Genomic DNA, 25,775 nt, shown 5'->3' with positions numbered 1-25,775 from the left:
GTTTTGCAGCTGAAGCTGAGTCAGGAAGCCTCTCTTAGATAAGAGCGCTTGCTTGCCTCTAGCAAGCAGAGTAGACCCGAGAAATCGCTGCTACCAAGAAAACATGCTTTACTCTTTCCCAAGCTTTCTCAGGCTTTCAGTGGATTCAGTTGTCCACATGGGGATATGTAGGCAGCGTCCTCCTAATCCCAGAGGCCTGTGGTTAGGATGGGTGACCATGAGGAAAAGACCCTAGTCCTAACAGCAAATGGCAGTTGTGTGCTGGGCAGTGCCGGGAACACGGCACATGCCAACTTATCACTCCCTAGTGTTAGTGAAGGTGCAGACCGTGTCCTTGCTGGAGATCCAGAGCTGTGAAGATCTAAGACTCAGAAGTCCCAGTGGAATCCAGGTAGGCACTCTCTGCTGCTCTCTCCAGTGTGGCAGAAGGGAGGCAGGAACTGAATTAGAGGAGATGAGCCAAGTCCACACCATGCAGCCCTCAGCAAGGAATAGACCATGGGCCATCTCCTCTCGACGGCACCTGCTAACCCTTCTCTGCCCACATCTGTGTCACCAGGGCCTATAGAGGACTCCATGCTTGTTGACATCTGCTTCCTCTTCCTCTCCATGACTCCTGGCCATGCAAAACCCAGTTACACAGGATGGCGCTCTAGGTTGAAGCACAGACAGGGGTCTTTCTCCAGCTCCAACTTGGCCTGAACGAAACTGTGAATGGGGTCAGGACACCAGCCTGGGTCACAGTGAGGAGTGGAGAGACAGAGACAACTGTGCTCTGGTCACTCATAGGCTCAGGCTGGTGGCTGCCTCCTGGTTTGCTCCAGGACCCTCCCAGGGTAACTTCTGAGACCTCGTGGCCAGGCCTGGATGCTAGCTGTCACACCTTCTGCCTCTCCTCAGGTCTCCACCTCTCTTCTGTGTGTCACATATGATGACGTGAAAGAGAAGCCATGCTGCTGACTGGGTCTGATCTTCCTACTTCAGGCTGAGTGAGGCCCTGAGAGGTAAGTGCACCAAGCAGGTGAGGGGTGTCACACACTGTATGTTGTACAGGTTCCTGTGTGTCACCAGCTCGTGGGAGATGACCTGGATGCTCTGGTAACATCTGCCTGCTAGCACTGTTTGCTTCCCTTCCTCCTCAGTCCATGGCCCCTCAGCCACGTGAACACTTGTGTCCTGTAAGATCAGTGTGACTTCCAGGGGGGCTTAGGTCTAGGTATTCATGTCAACTACAAGTGTGTTGTGTCTATAACAGCAAGCTTGAACTTGAAGTCCCTGGTCATCTGGGCTCAGGGGTGCTCCAAGTTCACAATTCTCTGTTCACATGTCAAAAGATATTTTATCGCTGTTCTTTGGACTCCACTCGAAGAGGACAGTTGGAACCTGGACATGTCTGTCCTAGACTGTCCTGTGTGCCCTTTCCCTTTGCTGGCTTCAACTGCTTGGGTTCATTGAAATGAAGACCAACGGTAAATACAAGAGCCATTCCTAGCTCTGTGCTTTCTTTCTCTAGGTGTGGTGGCAAGAGCTAAGTTAGTTGGCTTGTGAAGAGTGATGGGCTCATTGTGGAGTGACTCGCCTCTGACCGTTGCCTTAGGAAATCTTAGTTTGGGTAAAGGAAGGTCCTAGGTTGGTTGGGGTTGGTGAAGCTCTCCTACACCAATGGTTACTTTACCTCTCATGGTATTATAGGATTTTATCTATGGAATTACAAACCACAGAACCTGTGCTTGAGATGACATAAGTAAAATCTTGAGAGTCAACCTCATATATAATTCCTGGATCAGGCCAGGTGATGGTGGCGCAGGCCTTTAATTCCAGCACTTGGGAGGCAGAGACAGGTGAATCTCTGTGAGTTTGAGGCCAGCCTGTGAAATCCAGGACAACTGGGGCTGTTACAGAGTGAAACTCTGTCTCTTGAAAACAAAACAAAACAAAATAAATCCTAGATTAGCATTGTTTATTCCCCAAATGAAAACAAATTCACACTGAGGGAATCTTAATTTCAACCTCCTGTGTTGTAGAGGTAGCTGTCAGTTCTGGAACCTGAATAAGCCCATGACTTCTGGTCACAACGAACAGAGTCCAATGGGGTGGGGTGTAGGAATAAGCCCAGCAGCCACTGAATTGGGTTACCCAGTTGCGCTCTTTCCTATGCGGGTGGAGCAGGGTCATCACTCTCAGGAAAACCTGAACTCCAACGGAATATGGTGGACACACTGGAGGCTCTTGGTTCTGAGTGTTGGACAAGTGTGAGCATCTCTGTGAGCCCCAGGAGCACAGCTCACTTGAGACAATGCATTCCAGGTAGGAAGAAGGACCACAATCCTTGATCATAGATTATATAATTGTGCATGTAGGTCACAGGGAGGTTTCACAATATAATGCTGAGGACATCAAACAAATTCAGCAGATCCAAAGTCAACACAAGAAAACCACTTGTTTCTTAATTAAACAATGATCCATTTGAGAACTGAATGACAAGTGGTATTATATATAAACTAGCATTAAAAGAACAAACATTTTAGGGCAGGACAGTGGCTCTCACAGTATGCTGCTTGCTGTGCAAGCAGGAGGACATGCATTCATTCCCGAGCATCTGGACCCACCAACCACTAGTGCAATCCCAGTGCTAGGGAGGCAGAAAAGTTGGGTGCTCAGTTGCTGGCCAGCCAGTCTAGCTCTGTGAGTGGGTTCCAAGTTCAGTGAAACCATTTTAATAAACAAGGTGGGGAAGAGTTGAAGAATACATTCAACTTTGACCTCTGTTTTCTACACAGAAATGAAGGCATGCATACGTGTGCATTCGTTCCCCTCTGAAGAAGTTACACACACACACACACATACACACACAAATATGTACACACACATACATACAATGAATAAAATGTTTACATAGTAACCTGTAAAAATCGTCAGCAGGGACTGACTGGTTTGTAAACGGAATGCACAGGAGAAGTAGAATTTTAAAGAGAACATTAAGGCAGGAAGGATTGCTTCATTGTTCATGAGTTGGAAAGAAATCCTGGGAAAAGCTCTGGTATTCCATGGGATCTACTCATTCAAGTTAATTCCTATCTTATTCCAAAATTACTAAAATTTATATGGGATATTGAGCGACCACAAATACTGTCAAATATCTTTAAAAAAATGATACGTTTGGGGATAGTGAGACGGCTGAATTAGTAAACAACTTGTACAGGAACATGAGGACGGGAGTTCAGAGCCCACGAACCAAACACTGGCTCATGCCTGTGATCTAACACTATTCCTGGGAGGACAGAAAGACCCTGGGGTTTGCTACCCAGACAGTCTAGTCACGTTGGTGAGAATGTGCTCAGAACAGACTCAGAAAGGGGCCTTGTGTCTAAAAACAAGATGGATCGTGATTGGAGAAAGTGCCTGACATTAATCACTGACTTCCACATGCATGTTCTTATGCACGCACATGAATACACACATGCGCAAACACAGACACACACACACTGGAAAGCACACATTTCCTTTTTTGTTTATGTTTGTTTGTTTGTTTGTTTGTTTGTTTTGAGATAGGGTTTCTCTCTGCAGCCCTGACTATTCTGAAACTTGCTCTTTAGACCAGACTGGCCTCAGACTCAGAGATCCACCTGCCTCTGCCTCCATGATGGGATTAAAGGCGTGCGCCACCACCGCCTGGCTGCATCTCCTGTTTTCAAACAGGACTCGGCTCTGGCTTATGATAGGGCTAAATCCCAGAAGACCCGGTGCATAAGCTACAACGCATTTCACGTTCTAACCTCCAGCACAGCACCATGGCACACTGCAGAGCTTGTGAGTCATTCTTGAGAGACTGGGGCCGACCGAGAGTTATAACTACTTCCTGATCACCATCCCCAGAGGTTCCTACTCACGTGGCGTAAGAAGACAATACTCAAAATCTGGAGCATGCGCTGAGCGTGTGATACGTTCCTCTGAGCTCATCATTTAGGGTTCTGATTAGGAAGTCTGCCATTACCCAGGACAGCCTAGGCTACCTCATTTCAGCGAACAAAACACAAGTCGAACAAGAGTCAAAGCATATGAAGTTTAGTTACCACTGGAATTCTATCACTTTTGATACCACACAGTGAAAAAAGCCTGTTACACTGATGTTCTGGATTACATATATGAGCCTGATCATGGTATTGTTTCACAAAGACGACATTCCCCAAAGGAGACCATCTGAAAATCACTCCCCAGGACAGTCATGTGACCATTAGTGCCTTTCAGTGAAAGGTCACATATGATGGAGGTGGGTCTTGTAATAATAAAGAAACTGCCTCGGCCCTCATAGGACAGAAAATTAGGTAGGCGGAGTAGACAGAAGAGAATGCTGGGAAAAAGAAGCTGAGAGTGAGTCGCCATGATGCTCCCACTCCAGACAGACGCAGGTTAAGATCCTCTCTGGTAAGTCAGCTCATGGGCTACACAGAATATTAGAAATGGGTTAGAACAATATGTAAGAGCTGGCCAATAAGAAACTGGACCTAGCCGGGCCAGGCAGTGTTTGAAAGAATACAGTTTCCGTGTAATTATTTCTGGGTATAAACTAGCCATGCGGGCGGCCGGGTGCCGGGGACGCAGCCCTGCCGCTCCTATTTCAACACACATACATATGTATGTATTATGTATGTACTCTGATAAGGTTATAATGGTGCTGAACATTGCTGTCACCTAGCTCACTGTACTCAGTGCCATGGTGTTACCATTGTCTGTGGCATTGCTTGGTAGCCTTGGAGCAGCACCCTCTTCCTCCCACTGCTGGCATGCTGTAGGACCCACCATTAGAGTTTGAATTGGTAAGGCTCTGTGAACTGCATGAGGAAATTACCTAATGTACATTTCAGAACGCATGCCCTGGTGTAATATAGATGGGTGAATGATGAACCCTAAGAATGTTCCATATAGAAGACAGTTTGGAATGACACTGGGCAATTCAGCAACCAGGTGCACAAGAATGTGACTAGCAGTAACCAATACTACACACAAAGATGAAGTTTAAATGGATCAAAGACCTGGAGGTATGAGTTCACCTATAGTGATGCAAGGTTACAAAGCCTTTGTCCTTGAATTCTGCTTGTCCAGTCTGGATATCCTGCACTTTGTCAGTGGTTGAGGCATGGGCAGTTCCTTGTCCAAGGCCAGTTGTGCCAAGAAGAAAAAGAGCTCCCAGTGGAGTGTCTTCAGTGCTCAACATTCTCTTGGGAATAGATTAGTTCTCCTAGGAGCAATCATGTCTTGTGTCAACAGAGCCCTAAATTATTTAAATGCCACGTTCTACAGTTCTACAGATCTTTGAAGTGGTTGAAGATTACCTATCAATGCAGAATACAATCTCTGTGTATCTAAAGAACCTAATTAATCTGAATATAAGTATAGCAAACATGAATGACTATTGACCTATAATACTTAATACCTATATAACTTAAATACTAAGACTTCATATCAGAATATTAAGCAATCTTTAAACAACTGTATAGTAAATGAGGACAATGACATCAAAATGTAAACAATGTATAAGTATCTTGATCAGAGTAGAAATATATATACAATATGATAAATATATTCTAAAAATTGTATCACTATACAAAATACCTTAAACAGAGATAGAAACAAGCATACATACAATCTGAAAAATTACTTTGCATAGGTGGTACAAATATTGTAAACAGTAATAGGAGCATATTCAATATAACAAATATAATTTGAACTTGTGTCAATATACAAAAATCTATACCAATTTAAATTATCCATAAATAAAACTCACAAGTATTCACTCTATTACTCACTATTATTATTAGTGTAAATATGTTCCCATGAATCTACCTATTATCCCATTCAATTTTCCCTCTGGGCCTACATTATTTCCACTCCAACCCCCAACCCTATACAAGTGATAACCAATCCCTAAATGGTGTTCCTAACCCTAAGAACACACTTTGTTGGGAGAGGGGATGTCATCTTCTAGAATTGCTTCCAGCTGTCATGAGGGTGATGTTCTTTCTATGGGATCCTGTAAAACTAAAATGATGGTTAAGTTTCAAGATTACTGTCTGGTATAATTGCAAATGGCCTGTAAGTAGCCAATAGGGGCCTTTTGAAGTTCTTATTTGGAGTTCTGGCCAGAACGTTGTGAGAAGATGCACCATTACAGCAGCTGGCACCCAAAATCCATCTTAGAGTCACATTATCACATCGTGACATCATACGGATTAGGTAGAGTCATTGTTGTGGGGCCCCATCTTCTTTCTGAAAACTTCAAAGATTACTGCAGGAAAATCTACTGTTCATTGTGGAAAACTTAAACATTAGTCATATAGACAGATATTCAATACAAGATATGATACAGACAAAACTGACATGAGAAAAGTAAAATTTTTCCTAATTCTTTCTTCTTTCTTTCAGATGGCTTCTGAGATGAGACAGAAATTCTGAATTTTTTTTAACAACATGCTTGGATTTAGAGAAGGATAGCCATTGCCCCACTCCAAAGTTAGCTTTATATATTCATAAATATGTATGTACATATATATATAGTGAATTTTTTCTTTTTTTCAGATCACCTGTCCTCATAAGTCATATTCCTTTTTTGCTTGGTGATTCTTTCTGGATAGTTATTTTTTCCTCTTTAGTCATACAAACGTCCAGGATCTCTTGACTTTTCGAAGATGTGTATTTTACAGTAAAAACAAGAACAGAACCCTGCCCCAACTCTTATGAGGTTTTCTTACCATATGTATGGTTGTCACCTCTATGGATGAGCTGTCATTTGTCTTTCTCAAGAGGTTTCTCTTTTTCAAAGTGAATCTTTATTAATTTTGATAGTATTCACAGTTTTCTTCTCCTGTGGAAACAAAAGCGAAATCCCTTGAGATCTGTGAAAACACATCTCCTGGTTTCCATAGTGAGGTCAACACATCCTTGAAATGTACTGACTGATTTAATTCAGAAGGTTTTCTATTATCCAATGCTGTTGTTGTTCCTTTCCATTTGGTTTAAGAAAATTCATGGTTAATAAAGCATTTCCATTCATTCTGTTTGTTTAGCATATCCTTCATAGTTGATTTGATCTTTCTATGACTGCCTGACTTGTAGGATTGTTTGGTATACCTGTAATATACTTTATATTATAATAAACAAAAACTGTTTCATTTTTCTAAGAGACATATACTGGACCATTATCTGTCTTTATTTTCACAGGTATACCCATAATGGCTGAATAAATGTATGATTATTGAAATACCCTTTGCAGAATTTAAGGCAATTACCCATTGGAAGTGTCAATGGTGTGGTCTACATATTTTAATTTTCCAAATGCTGTAAAGTGGAACACATCCATCTACCAGATCTCATTCCCTTTGGGTTACTCCCTGAAAGTAATGGTGTTTGATTATAGAAAGAGCAAGTAGGGCATCTCTTTATAATCTCCTTAACTTGTTGCCATGTCAGTCATCGGAAACTCTTTCTTTAAACTGTTGTTATTGACATGATGTTTTTCATGCAATTCTGAGGCCTACAGTACACTTTCAATCAATAATCAATCAATATCTGCATTACCTTGTGCTAGAGGACCCGGCAGACCAGTGTGGCATCGGATGTATGTTATGTACATAGGACAAAGCCTATTCCTAATTATGTCTTGAACCTGAATGAATAATGAAGTCAATTTTGTATCATCTGGTATAAATTAAGTGGTTTCAATATGCAAGACAAATCTTTTTGTATATTGTGAATCAGTAATCCCTCAGTACCATGAGAATAGTATATAACTCTACTTTTCAGACAGAATTATAATGGCTTTGTTCCACCTTACTTAATTCTTCTGATTTGTAACCTTCCTTTTCCTACTTTATTTGCATCGATATAAAATGTACGGGCTGCAGTTTGGTGTGTTATGTACAATTTGGGGAAGAATCCAAGAATTTCTCTTTATAGGGTCAATTCTCTTGGTTTTGTGATAATTGCTAGTAATTCCTCCAAAAGTTTAACATAAGCTCTTTACCATGGTTCATTCTGGAAGCCAATATGACTAGAATACAGGTAAGATTTAGAGTCATTCTATCCACATGTGTTTCCTGTCATTTCTCTTCAACGACCATCAATTCTTTTCCCACTTCAGCTGTTAATTCTCTGGGACTTTTTAAGTCTTTGTCACCATCTAAAGTTTTGTTTAAATGAATTGTTAGATCAGGTGGTTATTCCAACAGCCAGTCATTAACTGGGCATATCTCCTAACAATCTTTGAAAGTCATTAAAAGTTCACAATCAGTCCCTCTTAATTTGTGCCTTTTGTGTTCTAATTTTCTGTAAACCTATTTTGTAAGCTAGGTAATTGACAGAATCTCCTCTTTGTATTTTTAGGAGAAAATGTAATCACCATTTAGGTAAAACTTTCTTTACTTCTTCAAGCATTCTTTCTAAAGTATCTGCATTTGAATCAGATAGCAAAATGTTATCCATGTAATGATAAATTATGGATTTAGAAAATTATCTATGTATTTTTCCAATGCCTGACTTACAAAGTATTGGCACAGGGTGTGGCTATTGAGTATTCCCTGTGGGAAGACAGTTCACTGGTATCTCTTCATAGACTGAGAATTATTATAGCTAGGCACTGTGAAGGCAAATTTTTCTCCATCCTTTTCTTGTAAAGGTATAGTGAAGAAACAATCCTTTAAATCAATAACTATGAGAGACCATCCTTTTAGTAATAGAGAAGGCAGAGGAATTCCAGAAAGCATAGGGCCCATAAGTTTAATATTCTTGTTGACAGCTCTTAGATCTGTAACCCTTCTCCATTTTCTGGATTTCTTTTTAACAATAAATACAGGAGAATTCCAAGGGCTGGTTGATTCTTCAATATGCTCAGCATCTAGTTGTTCCTGTACCCACTTTTCTGGAGCATTCAGTTTGTCTTCTGTTAAAGGCCATTGTTTAACACATACTGGTTTCTCACTTGACCATTTTAAAGGCAAGGTAGTTAGTACCTCTGAAGGTTTGCTAGATGCTTTGTGTTGCTTGTACAGCCTGAATGACTGGTGACCTTTGTTTCTAATACCTTATAATATACTTCCCAGAAACATGAATTTTTGTAACTGAAGAAATATTAATCTGGGTATTCCATTGCTGCAATAGGTACAGCCCCATAAATTCACAGCAATATTAACTGCATATGGCTTGAGCCTTCCTTTTTGTCCTTCTGGCCCTATGAATTCAACCCATCTTGTGCTTTGTTTCATTTGAGATAGGGTTCCAATTTCTAGGAACTGAATATCTGCCTCTTGAAGAGGCCAATTCAAATGCCAAGATTCTGAAGTAAATATACTCACATCCACAACCATGTCTATTAATTCCTCAATTACACTGTCATTTATACACACTCTTATCTTTGGTCTTTGATTATTTATAGAAGTCTGACAAAATATACATTTTCTATTTCCTACTGGAGTTTTTGATTCATCCTCCATGTGTATTCCATCATCCAGAACAGTATGCTTTTTTTTTTTAAAGTAGGCGCTGGATTGTTTAATTTTCCTGGTGAGACATGTTCTCCACAGTGACTGGGAATGACTGGACCTTGTTTAACATGGGAGCCTGTGAGAGGCCCCCCAAGGAGTTTCCCAATGGTATCGGGTTGCCTTGCCTGTCTTTTGTTGATCTACATTCATTGGTCAATGTAGGCCTTTGCCACACCTCTTACATATACCAGAAGGCTGAGACCTAGACTGTCTATTCTTGCCATTCCTAGAGGAGACATTATTCCTAGGAATTCCTTGTATGCAATCTCTTCTCAGATGTCCTATTCTACCACAATTAAAACATTTGGCATTTTGGTGTCTCCTTATACTATTAGAAATCACTTCTCCTACCCAAGCCTCAGTTCTATAGTCAAATGTCTCAACATTCATTGTATGCAAGATCCATTCATCTATGGATACTGATCAGACCTTTAAAGGCCCAAGGATGTTTTTGCATTCTAAGTTGGCATTTTCAAAAGCCAAAGATTCAGTAAGTGTATGTTTAGCTTCTGGGTCTGTTACTCCTATTTGTACAGCCTTAGTTAATCTTTGTTAAAAGTCTCTAAAGGGATCTCTGGTCCTATTTAATCCTAATATATGATTCAATTCTCTTTCCTAGATCCTGAATTCTGTCCCAAGCATTTAAAGCTGTTGTGCTACATAGGGACAAGGTGCATTCATCATAGAAGTGTGATCCTGAGGATCAGAGTAGTGGTACTTGCCAAGAGTTTGATCTTGGGAAGTCTCAAATTCTTTTGCTTTCCCCTGTTGTTCTAAAATTTTTGCCTCTTCTCTCAAATAACACTTCCAAAGCAGCTGAAGTCCATCTTCTAGGACCGTTGAGATTAACTGAAGTCAGTTGTGTGGGATAGCTCTATTGCTTGAAGCCCACATTTTCACCATTTCCCTAACAAGTGGTTAATGTGGTCTGTAAGCTACCATTGTTTGTTTAATGTTTTTTAGATCACTCAAACATATTGGTTCCCATGTATATTCTTTGACCACCACCTTAGGGTACTTTGTGTCAGATGGTCTTTCCAAGGAAATTACCAGACAGTCTCCAGGTAAGTCATCCTGGAGTCTGTCACATATTGATGAGGCTAAATCCTGTCCTTTTTCCTTCTGTCCCTGTTCATCAGTTTCAATAGATTTCTCAATCTTTTCAAATATTTTTACTACTACCTTTTGTAGAGTCTGAATCTCCTGTCCGGTGTTCTGTTCTAATGCCCTCACTGAGGATTCCAAGATATAAAATTTGTCCAGTAATGATAATGTCTCATCCTGGGATATATTTTTGATGGTGTGAATATTATCTTCTTGGAGCGATATCTTATCCATTAATCTATCATAACTTTTCAACAGATCCGAGTATTATATTCAGCATCACAAATTCTTTCAGATAGAGTCTCAGCACCCTTCAACATTGACTGAATTTTGTTTGTTAAATTAATGGTATCTCTCTCCAGAGTGCTGATTTTTTTCCAGCTAGCTGTTCATTATTAGTCTGTAAAGACTGTATCATTTCTAAAAGTGCCTCATTCTTGGCTCTGTTATCAAACCATTTTCTTAATTAGATAATATGAAAAACAAAACTAATCCCTAGCATCAAATAAAGGGATGTATAAGGAAAAACACATAAGCCTTGCAAAATACCATCCATAGCGTAAGCAAAATAATTATTATATTCCTGGATGGTTATGTTATTTGTAATGTTTGTAGTTTTTCAGATCTTACAGTTATAGTGAATTGGAGTAGGTGCAATAATCATTTTCGGCCAGCAGGTGGCACAGTTGCAGCCATGTGGTGAAGAGACACTGCTGGCCCTGGCGTTAGTAGTTCTGTGCCACTATGGTTCCTCTCATTGGTGCTCGGTTAAATACTGAAAAATATGCGTTGCTTGACAAGTTAAAAGCAATTAAATCAATTCTGTACATGGAGCAAGGAGCCCAGAGCTCACGAGCAGGGAGCACAAAGTGGAAGCTGCACATGTCACCATGCGGAAGGGAAAATGACAGTGGGGGTGGGGAGCATGGTGAGCATGGGGAAATTTCCAAGTTGCTACACTTAGCTCCACTGCGGTGGAGTTTGTGCAAAATAAAAAGAGAGAGAAAGAGAAAAATATTAGTTATATGTATGTACATATATATAATTTATAAATATATAAAGCTGACTTTGGAGCTGGACAATGGCTATCCTTTGTGTCAGATGGAGATGGATGCGAAAAAGAAATCCCACACTAGCTCAGAATTGAGTAAGTAAAGGGTTATTTATTTATGGGTGGACTCACAGATCACAGTCCTCTGCATGAATGAGGAACAGGAACTGAATCCAGCAGCCAGAAGAGAGATAGTGAGTGTGCGCTTTACCTCAGCATTTATAGTGTAAGAGACCACACGCAGGTGGGCTGGTATCTTAAAGACTATGGACTGAAGGAGCTCCCACAGCCACCAATGTCTGTCTCTCAAGTAAGAACTGTGCTAATTACCAAGAGAAACCATTCCGACTCCACCCCCACATCACCCCTACCACTCTGAGACTCAGAGTCTTGACTTCTAGTAGTTTGTCACCAGCCCAGTAGCCAGTGTTGGGTCTCTTTGTGTGATACTAGGTGGAGCTTTTGTCATTTGCTGGATGCATTACTTCTTTTTCTTCATTCTTAGTTTCTCTCTATCCTTTCCTGTACTATACTCAGGTATTTGAGACCCAAGTGTAGCCCTCTGCATTTAGAACAAGGGGCTTTTAAAGGCAAAATACACATCCTGATATCTTGCTTGGCAGCTCCCAGGAAGGTTTTGTGCAAAGAATCAGTTTAACAGAAGGCAAAATAAGCAGTTAGCTGGACAAAATAAATAGAAGCTAAAATAAGGTAGCTGGGGCCTCTTGAACTTGGGTTTCCTAAAATAGAGTAGGGTAATTTTCCATGGGATTTTCCATCAAGTAGATCAAACCTAAAATTCTTGTCAAACATAAAATGGCTTCAGCAAGAATATGAGATAGAGGAACCTTTACACTGTCTTGCTCTGTCACAGTGTGTATATAGTATGTGTTTAAGATGTATTGTTGTGTTCACGTGTACAGTATATGAATGTATTCTGTGTGTTTGTGCATAGTTTGTGTGCATATGTGTAAGAATGTGTGCATAGTGTGCATGCATATGTGTGTAAGTGTGTGTGTGTTGTAGGTGTTTCATGGCATGGTGTGTGTGTGTATGTGTGTGTGTATAGGCATATTTGCCATTGTGAAAATATAGAAGACAGTAAACACTTATAGAGTCAGTTCTTTCCACCTAAAATGAGATCCATAGATTGAATCAGGTCTTCAGGCTTGCTTGGCAAATTCTCTACCCTCTGACTATCTGGCTGGCCCTGTGTGCTGATCCTGCTCAGTGTCCACCTGGATCAGCCTCAGTTCCCACACTCTTTTACTAGAACCCAGTGTTGGATCCTAGAGTCCAATCACCGAGGAGGAGTCGCTCCGAGAGACCATCTCTCACACCACATTTGATGTAAAAGCACGAGGATTGTATTAAGTCTGTCATGACGGGGTCTTTCAGCATTTGAGAAGCCAAAAAGACCCCAAATGTCTGGTACAGGCTACTTTTAAAACTAAAAAGCCACAGAAATAAGGGGGTGTCTGGGGTTGTTCTTTAACTATTGTGATTGGCTTGTTCAAAAGGACTATTACCAATAATTGGCTGGAGAGAGGTTGCCAGATTAGATGAGGTAAGACAGAACATCTGAGGGTCACTTTGCCCCTTTCCCAGGGACTGAGTCAAAACCCCAGAAACAGAGTCAACACCTAACGGTTATCTTGCCCCTATTCAATAACTGAGTTCTATTTGGAGAACATTCACAAGGACTCAGGGAGATGATGGAAAGTTCCCAACATTTCAGTATGTACATGTATAGTTGTTAGATCCTTGGTTTCCAGGGAAGGCACTACTGCTGAGAGGCCTCAAAATTGGCCTCAGAGTTGTCAGAAATGGCTTTAGAATTATTCTAGAGTTTTACACCCAGACCTGTTTTTTTCACCCCAAACTTGCCTCCTCCTCAATTCTAATCTTTAGGCTCTTGCATCTTAGGGTGAACAGATAATCTCACAGGCTTGTGTGGCTTCCATGTAGAGAGAGGGCACAGGTTCTCTCCCTTTATAGAAATCCAGGACTACAGATAAGCTTTGCATTTTCCCATTCCACAGAGTAAGGACAACAAACGTTATACCTAGGTTTCTTAGGACCTGGCCATTATCTCAGTTTTCTCAGGGTCACCTGGGGATGCTGTCATCCCCAGATAATAGTAAGCAGTCTAGAGAACACAACAGCCACATTCCCAAGAGGTTGGGTGGGTGATTTTTGGTCATTCAGTGGGTTATGGATGATTTAATCATTTAGTGGGAAAATAGGAATATAGGATAAAAAGTAAATTACTTATCTCAAATATTTTACATTGGTGTGTTTTTTAATATAGTCATACAAATTTAAGGTTATTTTTGTTATACTGCATATATGTTTTATTTAAAGTATTGTACTTATACAGTTCATTTAAAATTATAACATAAAATTCTAGTCCTTGAAAACTATTATAACAAACTCTTTAGAATAATTAGAAAATGCAGATTAATATTAACCATCTATGACAATCAAACTTGTAGTCATGTCAGTATATTTTCAAGCGTAAACAAATATATATTAGGTAATCTTTAAACCCTTCAGTAACCTACAGAATATATAAGACATTTCATGGCAGTGAGACATGTCTGCTCCTGGCAGCACCAATGTACTTCATCTAGGCATGATGGGCATCCAAGAGCCTCCATATGTTGTTTGCTTTTATGGTGGCAAAGCTAGCTGTTTGGGCAAGAAACTGCCTTCCCTCTACTGCTGACAGTATACTAGACAAGCAAGACACAAAGAAAAAGGGCTTCTGAACTTTGTCAAGAGAAGGTGGGACAGTCCTTCAAAATTCCTGTTTCACATAAAAGTCTGTCAGATATTCCAGGCTTGTGGTCAAAGACAGATGCTCCAATGGTAACGAGGAAACTTGGATGACTGTCCAGGCAGCTAGATGCTTGTCATTTCTATAGTTTTGGAAGTTTCTTGCTTTGCATTTCCTGTTTATTTAGGCCATATTACATCCTTCTCAGGTCTCTGATGGAGTTGAAGATGAGATAGTTTAGTTATAGTTTTCCTTGTTACCAAATTCGGAAGCTTACACAAAAAGATGTAAAGTTTATAAGGTTGAGAAACATAATAGCTTAAATTGTTCTCTAAAAATGTTTTGGGGTATGAAAAAGATAATTTGGGATTGGTAATACAAGTTAGTATAGAAAGAAAATTAGGTAAACAACCTTGTACTCACCAAGATAGGACAGGATAATGAAGTATTTTCTTTGAATTTGCCAGATGCAAATGGACTATTATAAGTGTAATTCTTACTTAATAATTGTTCTTATTATATATAGTCTTAATATATTAAAATGAAAATCTTTTTATTTAGACAAAAGTGGGGAAATCTTGCAGAATATTGGCTTAACTATGCAAAGAAGAGTTGCATTTGTTTAACTATGCAAAGAAGGGTTGCATTTGTTTATGTTGCAGCATAAGACATGTTGCTGTTTTTACCTTGCCTGCCAAAGACACTTGATTAGTCTAGTAAAGGTCTGAATGGCAAATAGCGAGGGAAGATGTATAGGTGGGACTTTGTGGCAGGGAGAATAGGTAGGAGAGGAATTTAGGCTTAATGAAGAAAGAAAAGTAGACAGCAGAGAGACAACAGAGGTCAGGCAACCAGACACAGAGGAAGTAGGAGTGTAGGACATACAGAATGAAAGAAAGTTAAAAAGCCCCAATGCAAAATGTGGATGGATAAAAACAAGTTCAATCAAGTTAAAAGAGCCAGCGAGATAAGCCTAACCTAAGGCCAAGCATTTGTAATTAACAGTAAGTCGCCATGTTTTTATTTGGGAGCTCGTTGACAACCCAAAGAAAATTCTAAACACACCGGACTCCTTTACACACCACCTCTCAACCAGGTTGGTGACAGAGGATAGGAAGACAGTGGACTCCTCAGTCACCCACTGCTCCAGTGACTTCTTGGCCAGGCAGGAGTTGACAAAATCACCACAGCTCTCACCATTCAGACCCATAAGGTGAGAAGACCACACCTGAACATACACCACGTGAGTGTAACCAAGGAGACCTGGCCATGCTGTCCTGTTGCCCACATTCCTCTTCTCATCGGGGTCCAGTTCCACCCACGGGTCCTCCAAAATGTGCCACCACCCTCTAGCACATGTCCCTGGTGTTCCACCTTCAAATTCAATGGTTTCCCTTTCATTGGCTGGTCACACACCACCACTGTTGCTCACTAAGCCCAATGCCCACATCCGACCGACTCTGCCAATACAATCTTTGACTTTAGAACTGGGCACGAAGCATGGTTGGTCCAAGATGGAGACTGGAAGAAGGTTTGCACCACTGCCCCCTGCATAGCCTCCTCTTTATTGATCATAGCCTCAGTCTTCACTCTATCTGTAAGTGGGACATGTCTCTGTAGTGTTTTGGGAACTGAAGATAAGGGTCAGAGTACCTCCAAGCAGAGGTCCATGAGAATGTGAGAACCAGACTCGGCACACAAACCTTCATGTCTTGAGAGTTTTGGTACTTATTGTACCCAGTCCCTCCTATGTACCTCTGCTCTATCTGTTACCTTGTTTCTGGGCATGCCACATCTTGTGAGTTCAACAAAGAGTGCCTATCAGAAGGATGTGTTGACCTTGCCAGAGCCTGGGAATTACCATGGGGCCTCTTAGCATGCTACCATATACAAATAAAGCTAGGTTCCTTGAGCCAGGCAATGTCGTCAAGATCAATAGCACATCTCTCCATGTGCTTTCTTGACTAAAATGTTCCACTAGGACCCTGATTCCTCTTCCAGACCCTCAAGACCTCATCCTTTAGTGGGATTAGAGGTGACTTGAATGAACATGACCACAGGCCACAGTTCATCTCCAGTCAGCTACCTAAGGGATACAGCACGGCTCCTAGGTCTTTCTGGAAACATCTTATATCAACCACCTCAGCCAGATAAGAGGAAGGAGACGTCATATTGTCACCTGACAGCTAGTTCCCAGTAAAGAAAGCAAAGCTGACCTTTTTTTTATAACTTGAGTTGAGCGCCTGTGTTTTCTCTTTAGTCTAATTGAGGGGAGGGGCCAGAGCGCTCTAGGAAGGTTTACCTCAGTTTCCCACCTCGTCTTCCCTCCCCAGGTGCTTACTATCTGGAAGGCATCAGGAGATGGGGGCAGAGTCCACAGCAGCTGTGCATGCTGGTTATGTTAGGCTGAGGACTGTGGGCATGGGGAACAATTGTCAGTGAACCCCTGCTCCCAGGGACATAGAAAAGTCACTCGTCTGACACACCACACGTGCAGAATTTAAGGAAATATAGGACATCGCCTCAGACTAGAGTAAGGCCTTCCATCATGACTCAAAGGGTGAGAGAGGGCTGTTGAGATTCCTCCACAGTGAAGCACACTGACTTCTCTTCCTGAGGACCCAGTGTTGATTCCCAGCATCCACAGGAGGTTGACAACTAACTGTGACTCACGTCCCTGGAGATCCTATGCTCTCTCCTGTCCTCCCCACCACTGCACACATGAAGGCAAATATCCATGGACATACAATGAAGAAGGAGAAAAGAGAGATAAAGAGGAGATGCTGGCAATCGATGTGGCTGTTCCTGTAGGCAGCGAGGAGGTGGGACTGTGAAGTTACACACTGTGAGTGTTTGGTCCTGAACATTACAAAAGCTGTGTCTGACCACTGATGGGCGGTGGGGGATTCCCTAACATTTCATGACAGAGACTCAGTGGGAGGACATTTTCTTTTTTCTTTTTTCTTTTTTTTTACAAAAGCAAAAGCAAAATCAGGGTCTGCACAGAGCTGTGTCTCCAGGCATGCCATAGAGGATGGGGGCTTGGGGTGCTGCTGTCTGGCCTCAGATTATATTGACATCAAGGTGATCCTTGAGGGGTGATGCATACCCCCATGTTCTTCCTGGCCCCATCAAACCTCCAAATTTTCAAGACTCCAAGATTCATGAGCTTTCCGAGTGAGCATAACACATTATATCTGTTTCAAGTACTGGACAGGAGCACTCTTTCCGATCTGGAGAGATGGCCCCAGACAGCACAGCAGGATCAGCCCATCCTCCTGGATGCTGACATCTTTCCTACAGCAGATGTTCTCCTGCATCCCTTCACTGCAGCAAGCTGAGCCGGGCGGGAGGACAGCAGCTTCTCTAGCAGTGAGAGACCTCGTAACCATGTGTGACACTTCAGGATCCTGGGGACATCTACAAACATCTGTCACCAAAGCAAGAATTGTTCTGATTCCCAGCACAAACAATTCACATTTCCTCACGAGAGCCACAGGGTACTGACTTCTGCCGTGGCTTGTCACCCACCCAGCAGCCGCCGATGGGTATTTTCATGTGATCTATGGTCAATCACTGGACACCAGCACAACAACCTCTCTTCCCCCAATGCTTCCCTCTCTCATTCTTCCTTTCATTCCCTCCTCCATCTCCGCATCACCTCCTGATTTCCTCCTCCCTCCTCCCAATTCCTTTGTTTGAGAAAGGATCTCAATGAGCAGTAAGGTCATATAGCCCAGGCTGGCCTTGAACTTGCAAATTTCTTGCCTCAGCCTCCCTCGTGCTATACTGCAGGCCTGTGCCATTGCTGTTGGCTCAGGAAACTCTTCTTACAACATTACAGTTGTTCATAGGGAAGGTCTGAGGAGGAGGGGAAAGATTGTAGCCTGTTGTCTTGGGACAGAATAAAGACAAGGATGGGGGTTGGACCAGGAATCTGAGTGGCAGGCACAGACCAAGTTTATTGGACATCAATCAGCACAAGCTGGGGAGAAGGATGGAGCTGCTGTCCTTGCTAGCGCACAACTGCACAGAGCTCGTAGGGGGCTGGGGTAACTGGCAATGTGAAGATGCCATAGTCGCTGGGCCGGGGCTGTCCACTGGGCACCGAGAAGCTAAAGCGCTGCAGGAGGCAGGTGAAGAAGAGGAAGAGCTCCATGCGGGCCAGGGGCTCCCCCAGGCAAGCTCGGCGACCTGTAGGTGAGAAAGGGGCTCAGTTAGTCTGGGACCTGATGGATGCTCCGCCCTCCAAGGCACCCTGAGGAGACAGGTACCCCACAGGACCTGCTGAGAATGGCATGAAGGCCTCATGCTTCACAAAGCGGCCCTGGGCATCCAGGAAGTGCTCAGGATGGAATTGGAGAGGCTTCTCCCAGACAGTCTCATCCTTCAGCACTGACGACAGGTTGGTGAGCAGGGTCGTCCCCTGGCAGGAGGCACATGGTGGAACATGGATTGTGATGGGTCTGCCAATACCCTGGTTACATGGTCACATGCACAACCTCTTCCTGAACACACAGGGTTCTTACATTAACCTCAAACTCAGATCCCCTTGGAATCATTTTCTGGTACCATTCAAGGCCATATGACAAAGCCACCCTAAGTACCCAAATCAGAAGCTGTCCCTGTGTGCAGTGCTCCCTGCAATCCTGTGTCTTATTCCACTAGCCATCCTCTTCCCTGGGGAGTCCTGGGCAATGGCTGCAGTGTACTCACACCCAGGCTGGTCCCTTCACCATCTGCAAATCCAGGGTGTGGAGCTCTTGGTCTTTATAGCCTTTGTTTGCCCAGTGGTGACCCTGGGATGACAGTGACCATGCCTACCTTGGGGATGAGGAAGCCCTGTACTTCAATGTCACGGGATGTCATACGTGGTAAATTCACTGGGGCGATGTCACCAAATCTCTGCACCTCATGAATGACAGCATTGGTGTAGGGCATGCGGGCCTGGTCTGCCATCTCTGGACGCCGCGCCTGCCCTATGACTTCATCGATCTCCTGTTGGACGCGGCCTGGAGAAACAACCTCCCCTCAGTGAGGCAGTACCTTAGTGGCCCTAACTTGACCTTCTACCACTGGGTGAGTAGGTGACTTAAGACTGCCATCAGAATTGTGGGAGTCTGGGTCAAGCTGATGGTGGAGCCCCCACATGCTTCTCAAATACTTCTATCTCTCTTCCCTCACCCTCTCTCCCAGGCTCGGCCAGGCTCACTCTGCACATCTGGGTGTAGGATCATGAGCAGCAGAGCCCAGGACAGTGTGGTTGAGGTTGTCACCATCCCTGCAGTGAACAGGTCAGCCACCACCACACGCAGGTTCCCATCATTGAAACTGCTTTCAGGATTCCCCTTGGCCTGGTCCAGACAGAGAAGTTAGGCTCAGAGTCACAGGTAGTAAGGCCAAACTGATCCACCATTGCGTCCATACATCCTGAGGGTACTGTCCATAGGTGGCACATAACCCCCACTTGCCTGCCATCACAACTCACAGAACAACACTTCAACCCAAAACCCGTCCCCATTTTGATGGCTGTTCTCACCTTCTCTATCTCAGTCAGGAAGGCATCTGTCAGGTCTCGGGGTGGCTGTGCTGGGTCCCAGGTTTTCTTGTGTTCAATCAGCATCTTATCTAGTGAGTCCATGAACTCTGTCACCTTGGGGAAGGCTTTGCCAGGCAGCCCCGGGATGCGAAGGAGCACAGGGACTGCGTTCAGCAACTATGGAAGAAAGAGAGCAGGTCTAGTTGCTTTTATTCCTAATTAAGGTGTGTGTGTGTGTGTGTGTGTGTATGTGTGTGCACGTGCCTGCATACTGTCACCTCTCACATGCACAATGGTACCTGTTTCGTGGCCAAAAACAACATGCAGAGTCAGCTCTATCTCCCATAGAGTTTACAGACTTCCGGTTCAGATCGTCAGGTTTGCTGGGTAAGCTCCATCACCTCCCTTTTCTATCTCTCTGCCTCCGGATTTCTGCTAGGTGTTCTCGGGCCTCAGCCTCTTCCACAAAAGTCTCAGGAAATGTTTGTCCCCACCTACCCCTGCTGTTTCCTCAGGTTCTTCCTTCAGGCTGTCTCATAGCCCAAGGTGAACAAAATGACTACCCTGCAAATCTAAGAGCCTTGTGCGGTTTCCATTAGACAGGGCAGAGGCTCACCCTCTTCTTATAGTGTGTGATCTTGGTTCACTCCTTTCCCCCAGTTATCTAAGGTTTTCCAAGGTCAAGCAAAGCCTGTCCTGCATTCAACTATTACTAAACAAGCTCACCCTATCAACCCTGAATGAATATTCATTCTGATAGGATTTACAGCATGGGCTTTCATGCACACGGTCCTGAGTCTCATACCTCAGCAGTGAAGTTAGTGTCCTCTCCAAAACTTTCCTCTAATGTTTTGATTAGCCCATTGAAGAAAGGGTCTTCATACTCGAAGCGACAGGCATAAATGAGGGATGAAATCACGTTGCATACACCTTTGTTCAGGAGGGTGGTGGGATTAAATGCTTGGCCTAGGAGCAGAGATGCAAGCAAGTCATGACGTCGTTCATAAGTGCCTGCCTTCATCTCTATATCTCACCCATCACCCACCTGCCTCCTTGGTGAAGGCATCACAGAGGTGTCCAGCCTCCTCTGTCACCCACTGCTCCAGGGATTTCTTGCCCAGGCCAAAGTCTCGCATGGTGGACACAGAGAATCGCCGCTGTTCTCGCCATTCAGGTCCATAAGGTGCAAATACCACACCTGCGGGGACATCTGTGTGTAACCAAGGATACGTGGCTGTGCTGTCTGCTCTGCTCCCAACCTTTCCCTGTGGTCAGTCTGAGCCATCAGCGCCCCAGCACTTTGCTATCACAATCAGCACGTGCAGCTTTGGAGGCTCCACCTTCCATGCAGTGATTTCCCTTCCATTAGCTGAACACATCCTCCCCCCCCACATTGGGACCTGTCCGTCTTCTGGTCACTGCCCCTCAAGTCTTATTCTTTATATCTTGTCCCCACTATAGCTCCTTGCCTTTTGATGTGGGCCCATAGCCAAGGTGATTAAAGATGGGTATTGGAGGGCGGTCAGCAGTGTCCTCTCCACGGGTCACCAGCACTTCCCGCACCGCCTTCAGTCCATTGATCACGACCGTGGGCTTCCAGGCCATCTGCAGGCTGAACACATCACCATAGCGTTGACGAAGCTGCAGTAGAGGGACAGAATGCTTAGGAAGTGGAGGTCCCAGCATAGTGGAAGATCCAAGCTTATCACATGTCTGTATGAGTGTGTGTGTACATGCAGCCATGAACATGAATTTCACACACACATGAACTTGAGTTTCTTCGTATGGCATTCATTATTGAACATTGGTCCATTCCTATGCTGGGCAAATGCTCTATCACTGACCTATATCTCTAACCTGAAATTTAACTCCTTGTGACTGGGGTAGCCAGTCTTCCAAATCCAGATAGGTCTCATAGTAGATATGCTCATTTAGTGGTGACATTGCCAGAGCAATGGCCTTGCCACCTTCGTACCTATCCATACAAGAGGAAATTAAGGTTCCTGAGCAAGGCCTGAGACCACACAGCAGCAAGAGATTATAGCAGACAAAGCCCATCCTGACTGACACGTTACCATGAATCCTGATCCTCCCCTCTGTCCCTAAGACCTCAGCCACTGATGGGATCACAAAGGACCTGTGGTATCCCTAACTTCTGTCCTGTCCAACCAATCTCCCTGCCTGCCTCAATAGCCTTTTCCATACTGAGCTTCTGCTCTTAGAAAGTCCACAGAGACCTAAGACATGGAACAGAGGCCACAAGGTAACTACTAAGCCTTCTTCGTCTTGGTGGCCATCTTTCTGTCTATCCTGAGGCTTCAGCACCACCATGTACTACTGGGGGCACCATGACCTCTACTGCCCTCCACCACCATCTCCCTCACCTTGTACACACTGTACGGCATGTTCTCAAAGTCCACCTGCAGGAGGTTGCCCAGCCCAGGTAGGGGCACAGGGCCTGGAGGGTAGCGGGCAGTCCAGAACTTGCGTCGGTGCATCAGGTCCACCAGGAGCAGGAAGATGGCCGTGAATAGGACCACTGACCACAGGACATCTCCAATCAGCAGTGACATGGCTGCCCCTGCTTCCCAGGCTGTTTAGGGGAATCCCTGCTCCAGACACCTAGGATAAGGAAAGACACTCTGAGGACAGACTGGGCACCTGGTCCCTTATGAAGGGGAGAAGGCTGCACTTTGTTCTCTGCCTTGAGCCAAATAGCTGTGTTTACTGTTCAGCCAGGGTATGTTGGGAGGGGTGAGAAAAGGCCAGTGAACATCAGCCTCAGAGATTCCTGCCCTCCGCGGGGGTTTATCCATGGGGGCAACATCAGTTTCCCCTCAGGGAGCTGTACACAGTGGTTTCCCTTCATCCTCAGTCCATGGCCCCTCAGCCACATGAACATTGTGTCCTGTAAGATCAGTGTGACTTCCATGGGGACTGGGGTCTTGGAATCCATGTCAGCTGCACAGATGTGCCATGTCTACAACATGAAGGTGGAACTGAGTCCCGGGCTGTCATTGGCCAGCAGTGTTCCCAGATTCACAATTCTCTGTTCACATGTCAACAGATAGTTAATCAGTGTCCCTTGGACTCCTCTGGAAGAAAACAAATGGAACCTGGGCATGTCTCTCCTGGACTGACCTGTGTGCCCTTCCCTTTGCTGGCTTCAACTGCCTGGGTTCATTGAAGTGAAGACCAACAGTGACACCTAGAGCCATCCCTAGCTCTGTGCTTTCTTTCCCTAGGCATGGTGGGAAATGCAAAACTGGTTTGCTTGGGAAGAGTGATGTGACTGACTGGGGTCATGTGACTCTGAGGGTGCTGTCTGGGAATGCTTGGTTTGTGCAAAGGAAGGGCTGAGGTTGTTCGGGTTGGTGAAGCTCTCATACCCAGATGGCTACTTTACTCCTCGTGGTAGGATAGGATGTTACCTATGTAATTACAAACCACAGAACCTATGCTTGCAATGATGTATGTAAAATATTAAGAATCACTCTCATATATATTTCCTGGATAAATCTTAATTCCCAAAATGAAAACACAGGAGGCTCCTGAGCTAGATCATCATTCTGAACTAATGTTTTGGAATATTAGTTAAAGATGTGTTACATTCTTTTATTCTGTGGAATATTTTTTAAATAATGCAAGGATGTATTTCATTCTTTATGTTACATTTGTTTAACTCTGTCAAGTGTTACTTTTCCTGTCTAAAACACCTGATTTGTCTAAATAAAGAGGCTGAACAGCCAATAGCTAGGAGAGGGATAAATGGGGCTTCCAGGTGGAGAGAATAAATAGGAGGAGGAGAACAGAAGAGGGAGAAGCAAAAAAAGGAGGGGAACGTCAGGGGTCAGCCACCCAGCCACATAGCCAATGAGGGGAACGGCAGGGGTCAGCCACCCAGCCACATAGCCAATGAGGGAGTAAGAAGGAAAGAAAAGAACACAGAACAGAGAAAGGTAAATGCTCAGAGGCAAAAGGTAGACAAGATAATTTAAGAAAAGTTGGTTAGAAACAAGCCAAACAAAGGTTGGGCTTTTATAGGTAGGTATAAGTCTCCATGTATTTATCTGGGTGCTGAGTGGCAGGCCCCCAAAGATGAAGAGTGGAGAGAGAGAGAGAGAGAGAGAGAGAGAGAGAGAGAGAGAGAGAGAGAGAGAGAGAGAAACACCAACTACATTTTGGCATTCCAACAGATCCCAAATTTCCATGAAGGACCTAAGAAAGCTCACAGGAAAAAAAAGAGGATACTTTAAGAGTTTCTGCTGGGAATTTCTCCAGTGCCAGGTTTCTCCCTGGCCTCATAATGGCTCCCTAAGTAAAGATATCTCTTTCCTAGCTCTCCCGCTCTGTCTTTTTCCATCTCCACCATCCCTCTCCCTTATGTTCTCCTCTCTGTCCCCTTCCTCCCTCCCTTCTCTACCCCCCTATGCTCCCAATTTTCTCAGCGATCCTGTCTATTTCCCCTTCCCAGGGAGATGCAATTATTTCTCTCTTAGGATTCTCCTTGTTACCTAGCTTCTCTGGGGCCATAGCCTATAGACTGGTTATCCATTGCTTTATGTGTAATATCAATGAGTACACGCCGTGATTGTCTTTCCCAGAATCCACATGGACAATCGAAGCTTAGAGCTGAGGCAGCAGTGGAGAGGGTTCCTGAACTGGCCTTCCCTTGTAATCAGATGGATGACTACCTTAATTGTCATCATAGAACATTTCATCCAGCAACTAATGGAGACAGATGTGGTGATCCACAGCAAATCAGTGTGTTGAGTTCCCAAATCCAGTGAAAGAGAGGGAGGAGGGACAATATGAGCAAAGGCTCAAGACCATGATGGGGATACTCACAGAGACAGCTGACCTGAGCTAGTAGGAGCTCACCGACTCTGGACTAACAGTGTGGGAACCTGCATAGGACCAAACTAGGCTCTCTGAATGTAGGTGACAGTTGTGTGGCGGGGGCAGTCTGTGGGGCCACTGGCAGTGGGACCAGGATTTATCCCTGCTGCTTGAACTGGCTCTTTGGAGCCCATTCTTTTTGGAGGGATACTTAGCTCAGCCTAGATATAGAGGGAAGGGTCTTGGTCCTGCCTCAAAGTGATGTGCTAGACTCTGTTGAGTCTCCATGGGAAGCCTTATCCTCTCTGAGGAGTGGATGGTGGAGTGGTGGGGGGAAGGTGGGGGAAGTGTGAGTCTGGCAAGGAGTGGAAACTGGGATTGGTATGTAAAATGAGGAAAGAGTGGTTTTTTTAAAAAAATAAATTTAATTAAAAAAAAGAGTTTCTGCTGGATAGTGAGCCTATTAGCAGCTGGTACCTTAAGTTTGAACAAAAAGCTCAGTAAAAATGCCAGTCACAGTGCAGGGCACTTGCATTCCAGAGTTGAGGAGTTGCATGCAGTTCATGGTCAGACATGTTGCCAGTGTACCTTGAGCTTTAAGGCTTGACTCTCAAGACCCAAGAAGGACGTGAAGTCAGCTGCCAAAGCCATGGAGGTCCTGCCCTTGCTGCTTAGCAGTGGTTTGCTCATGCAGACAAAGGCACTTCTAAAAGCTTCTAAACAGGTTGCAGTGGGTTTAACCATGTGCATAGTCGTAAGAAAAGAAAAAGGGCATAGATAGTCACAGAAAGAAAGAAATAGTTTAAAATAAAAAAGTAAATTATTTAAAGAGAGAAGTAAAGTAATATAAAAAAAATGAAAGCCGCACAGATAAGAGAAATACACAGGGAATCTGGAACCTGTGTGTTGCTGCATGACCTTAAATCT

General features: G+C 43.9%; 1 protein-coding gene across 1 annotated transcript; it reads right to left on the bottom strand.

The window, feature by feature from the left end:
- Positions 1 to 18,406: 18,406 nt before the first annotated feature.
- On the bottom strand, positions 18,407 to 22,687 carry LOC126492101 (cytochrome P450 2D20). Its single transcript, XM_050128242.1, has 9 exons — positions 22,394 to 22,687; positions 21,479 to 21,650; positions 21,055 to 21,207; positions 20,815 to 20,975; positions 20,010 to 20,186; positions 19,683 to 19,824; positions 19,295 to 19,482; positions 18,755 to 18,896; positions 18,407 to 18,664 (listed from the first exon to the last, which is right to left on the bottom strand). The coding sequence occupies exons 1-9, from the start codon at positions 22,580 to 22,582 to the stop codon at positions 18,486 to 18,488; spliced, it is 1,503 nt and encodes a 500-aa protein (XP_049984199.1). The 5' UTR covers positions 22,583 to 22,687; the 3' UTR covers positions 18,407 to 18,485.
- Between the last annotated feature and the right edge of the window lie 3,088 nt (positions 22,688 to 25,775).

This window comes from Alexandromys fortis, unplaced genomic scaffold (assembly GCF_014885135.2).
Source record: "Alexandromys fortis isolate MF-2015 unplaced genomic scaffold, M_Fortis_MF-2015_v1.1 scaffold_28, whole genome shotgun sequence".
NCBI classification, from domain to species: Eukaryota; Metazoa; Chordata; class Mammalia; order Rodentia; family Cricetidae; genus Alexandromys; species Alexandromys fortis.
The sequence above is the reverse complement of the archived record's forward strand: the minus strand, read 5'-3'. Positions and strand labels throughout refer to the sequence as shown.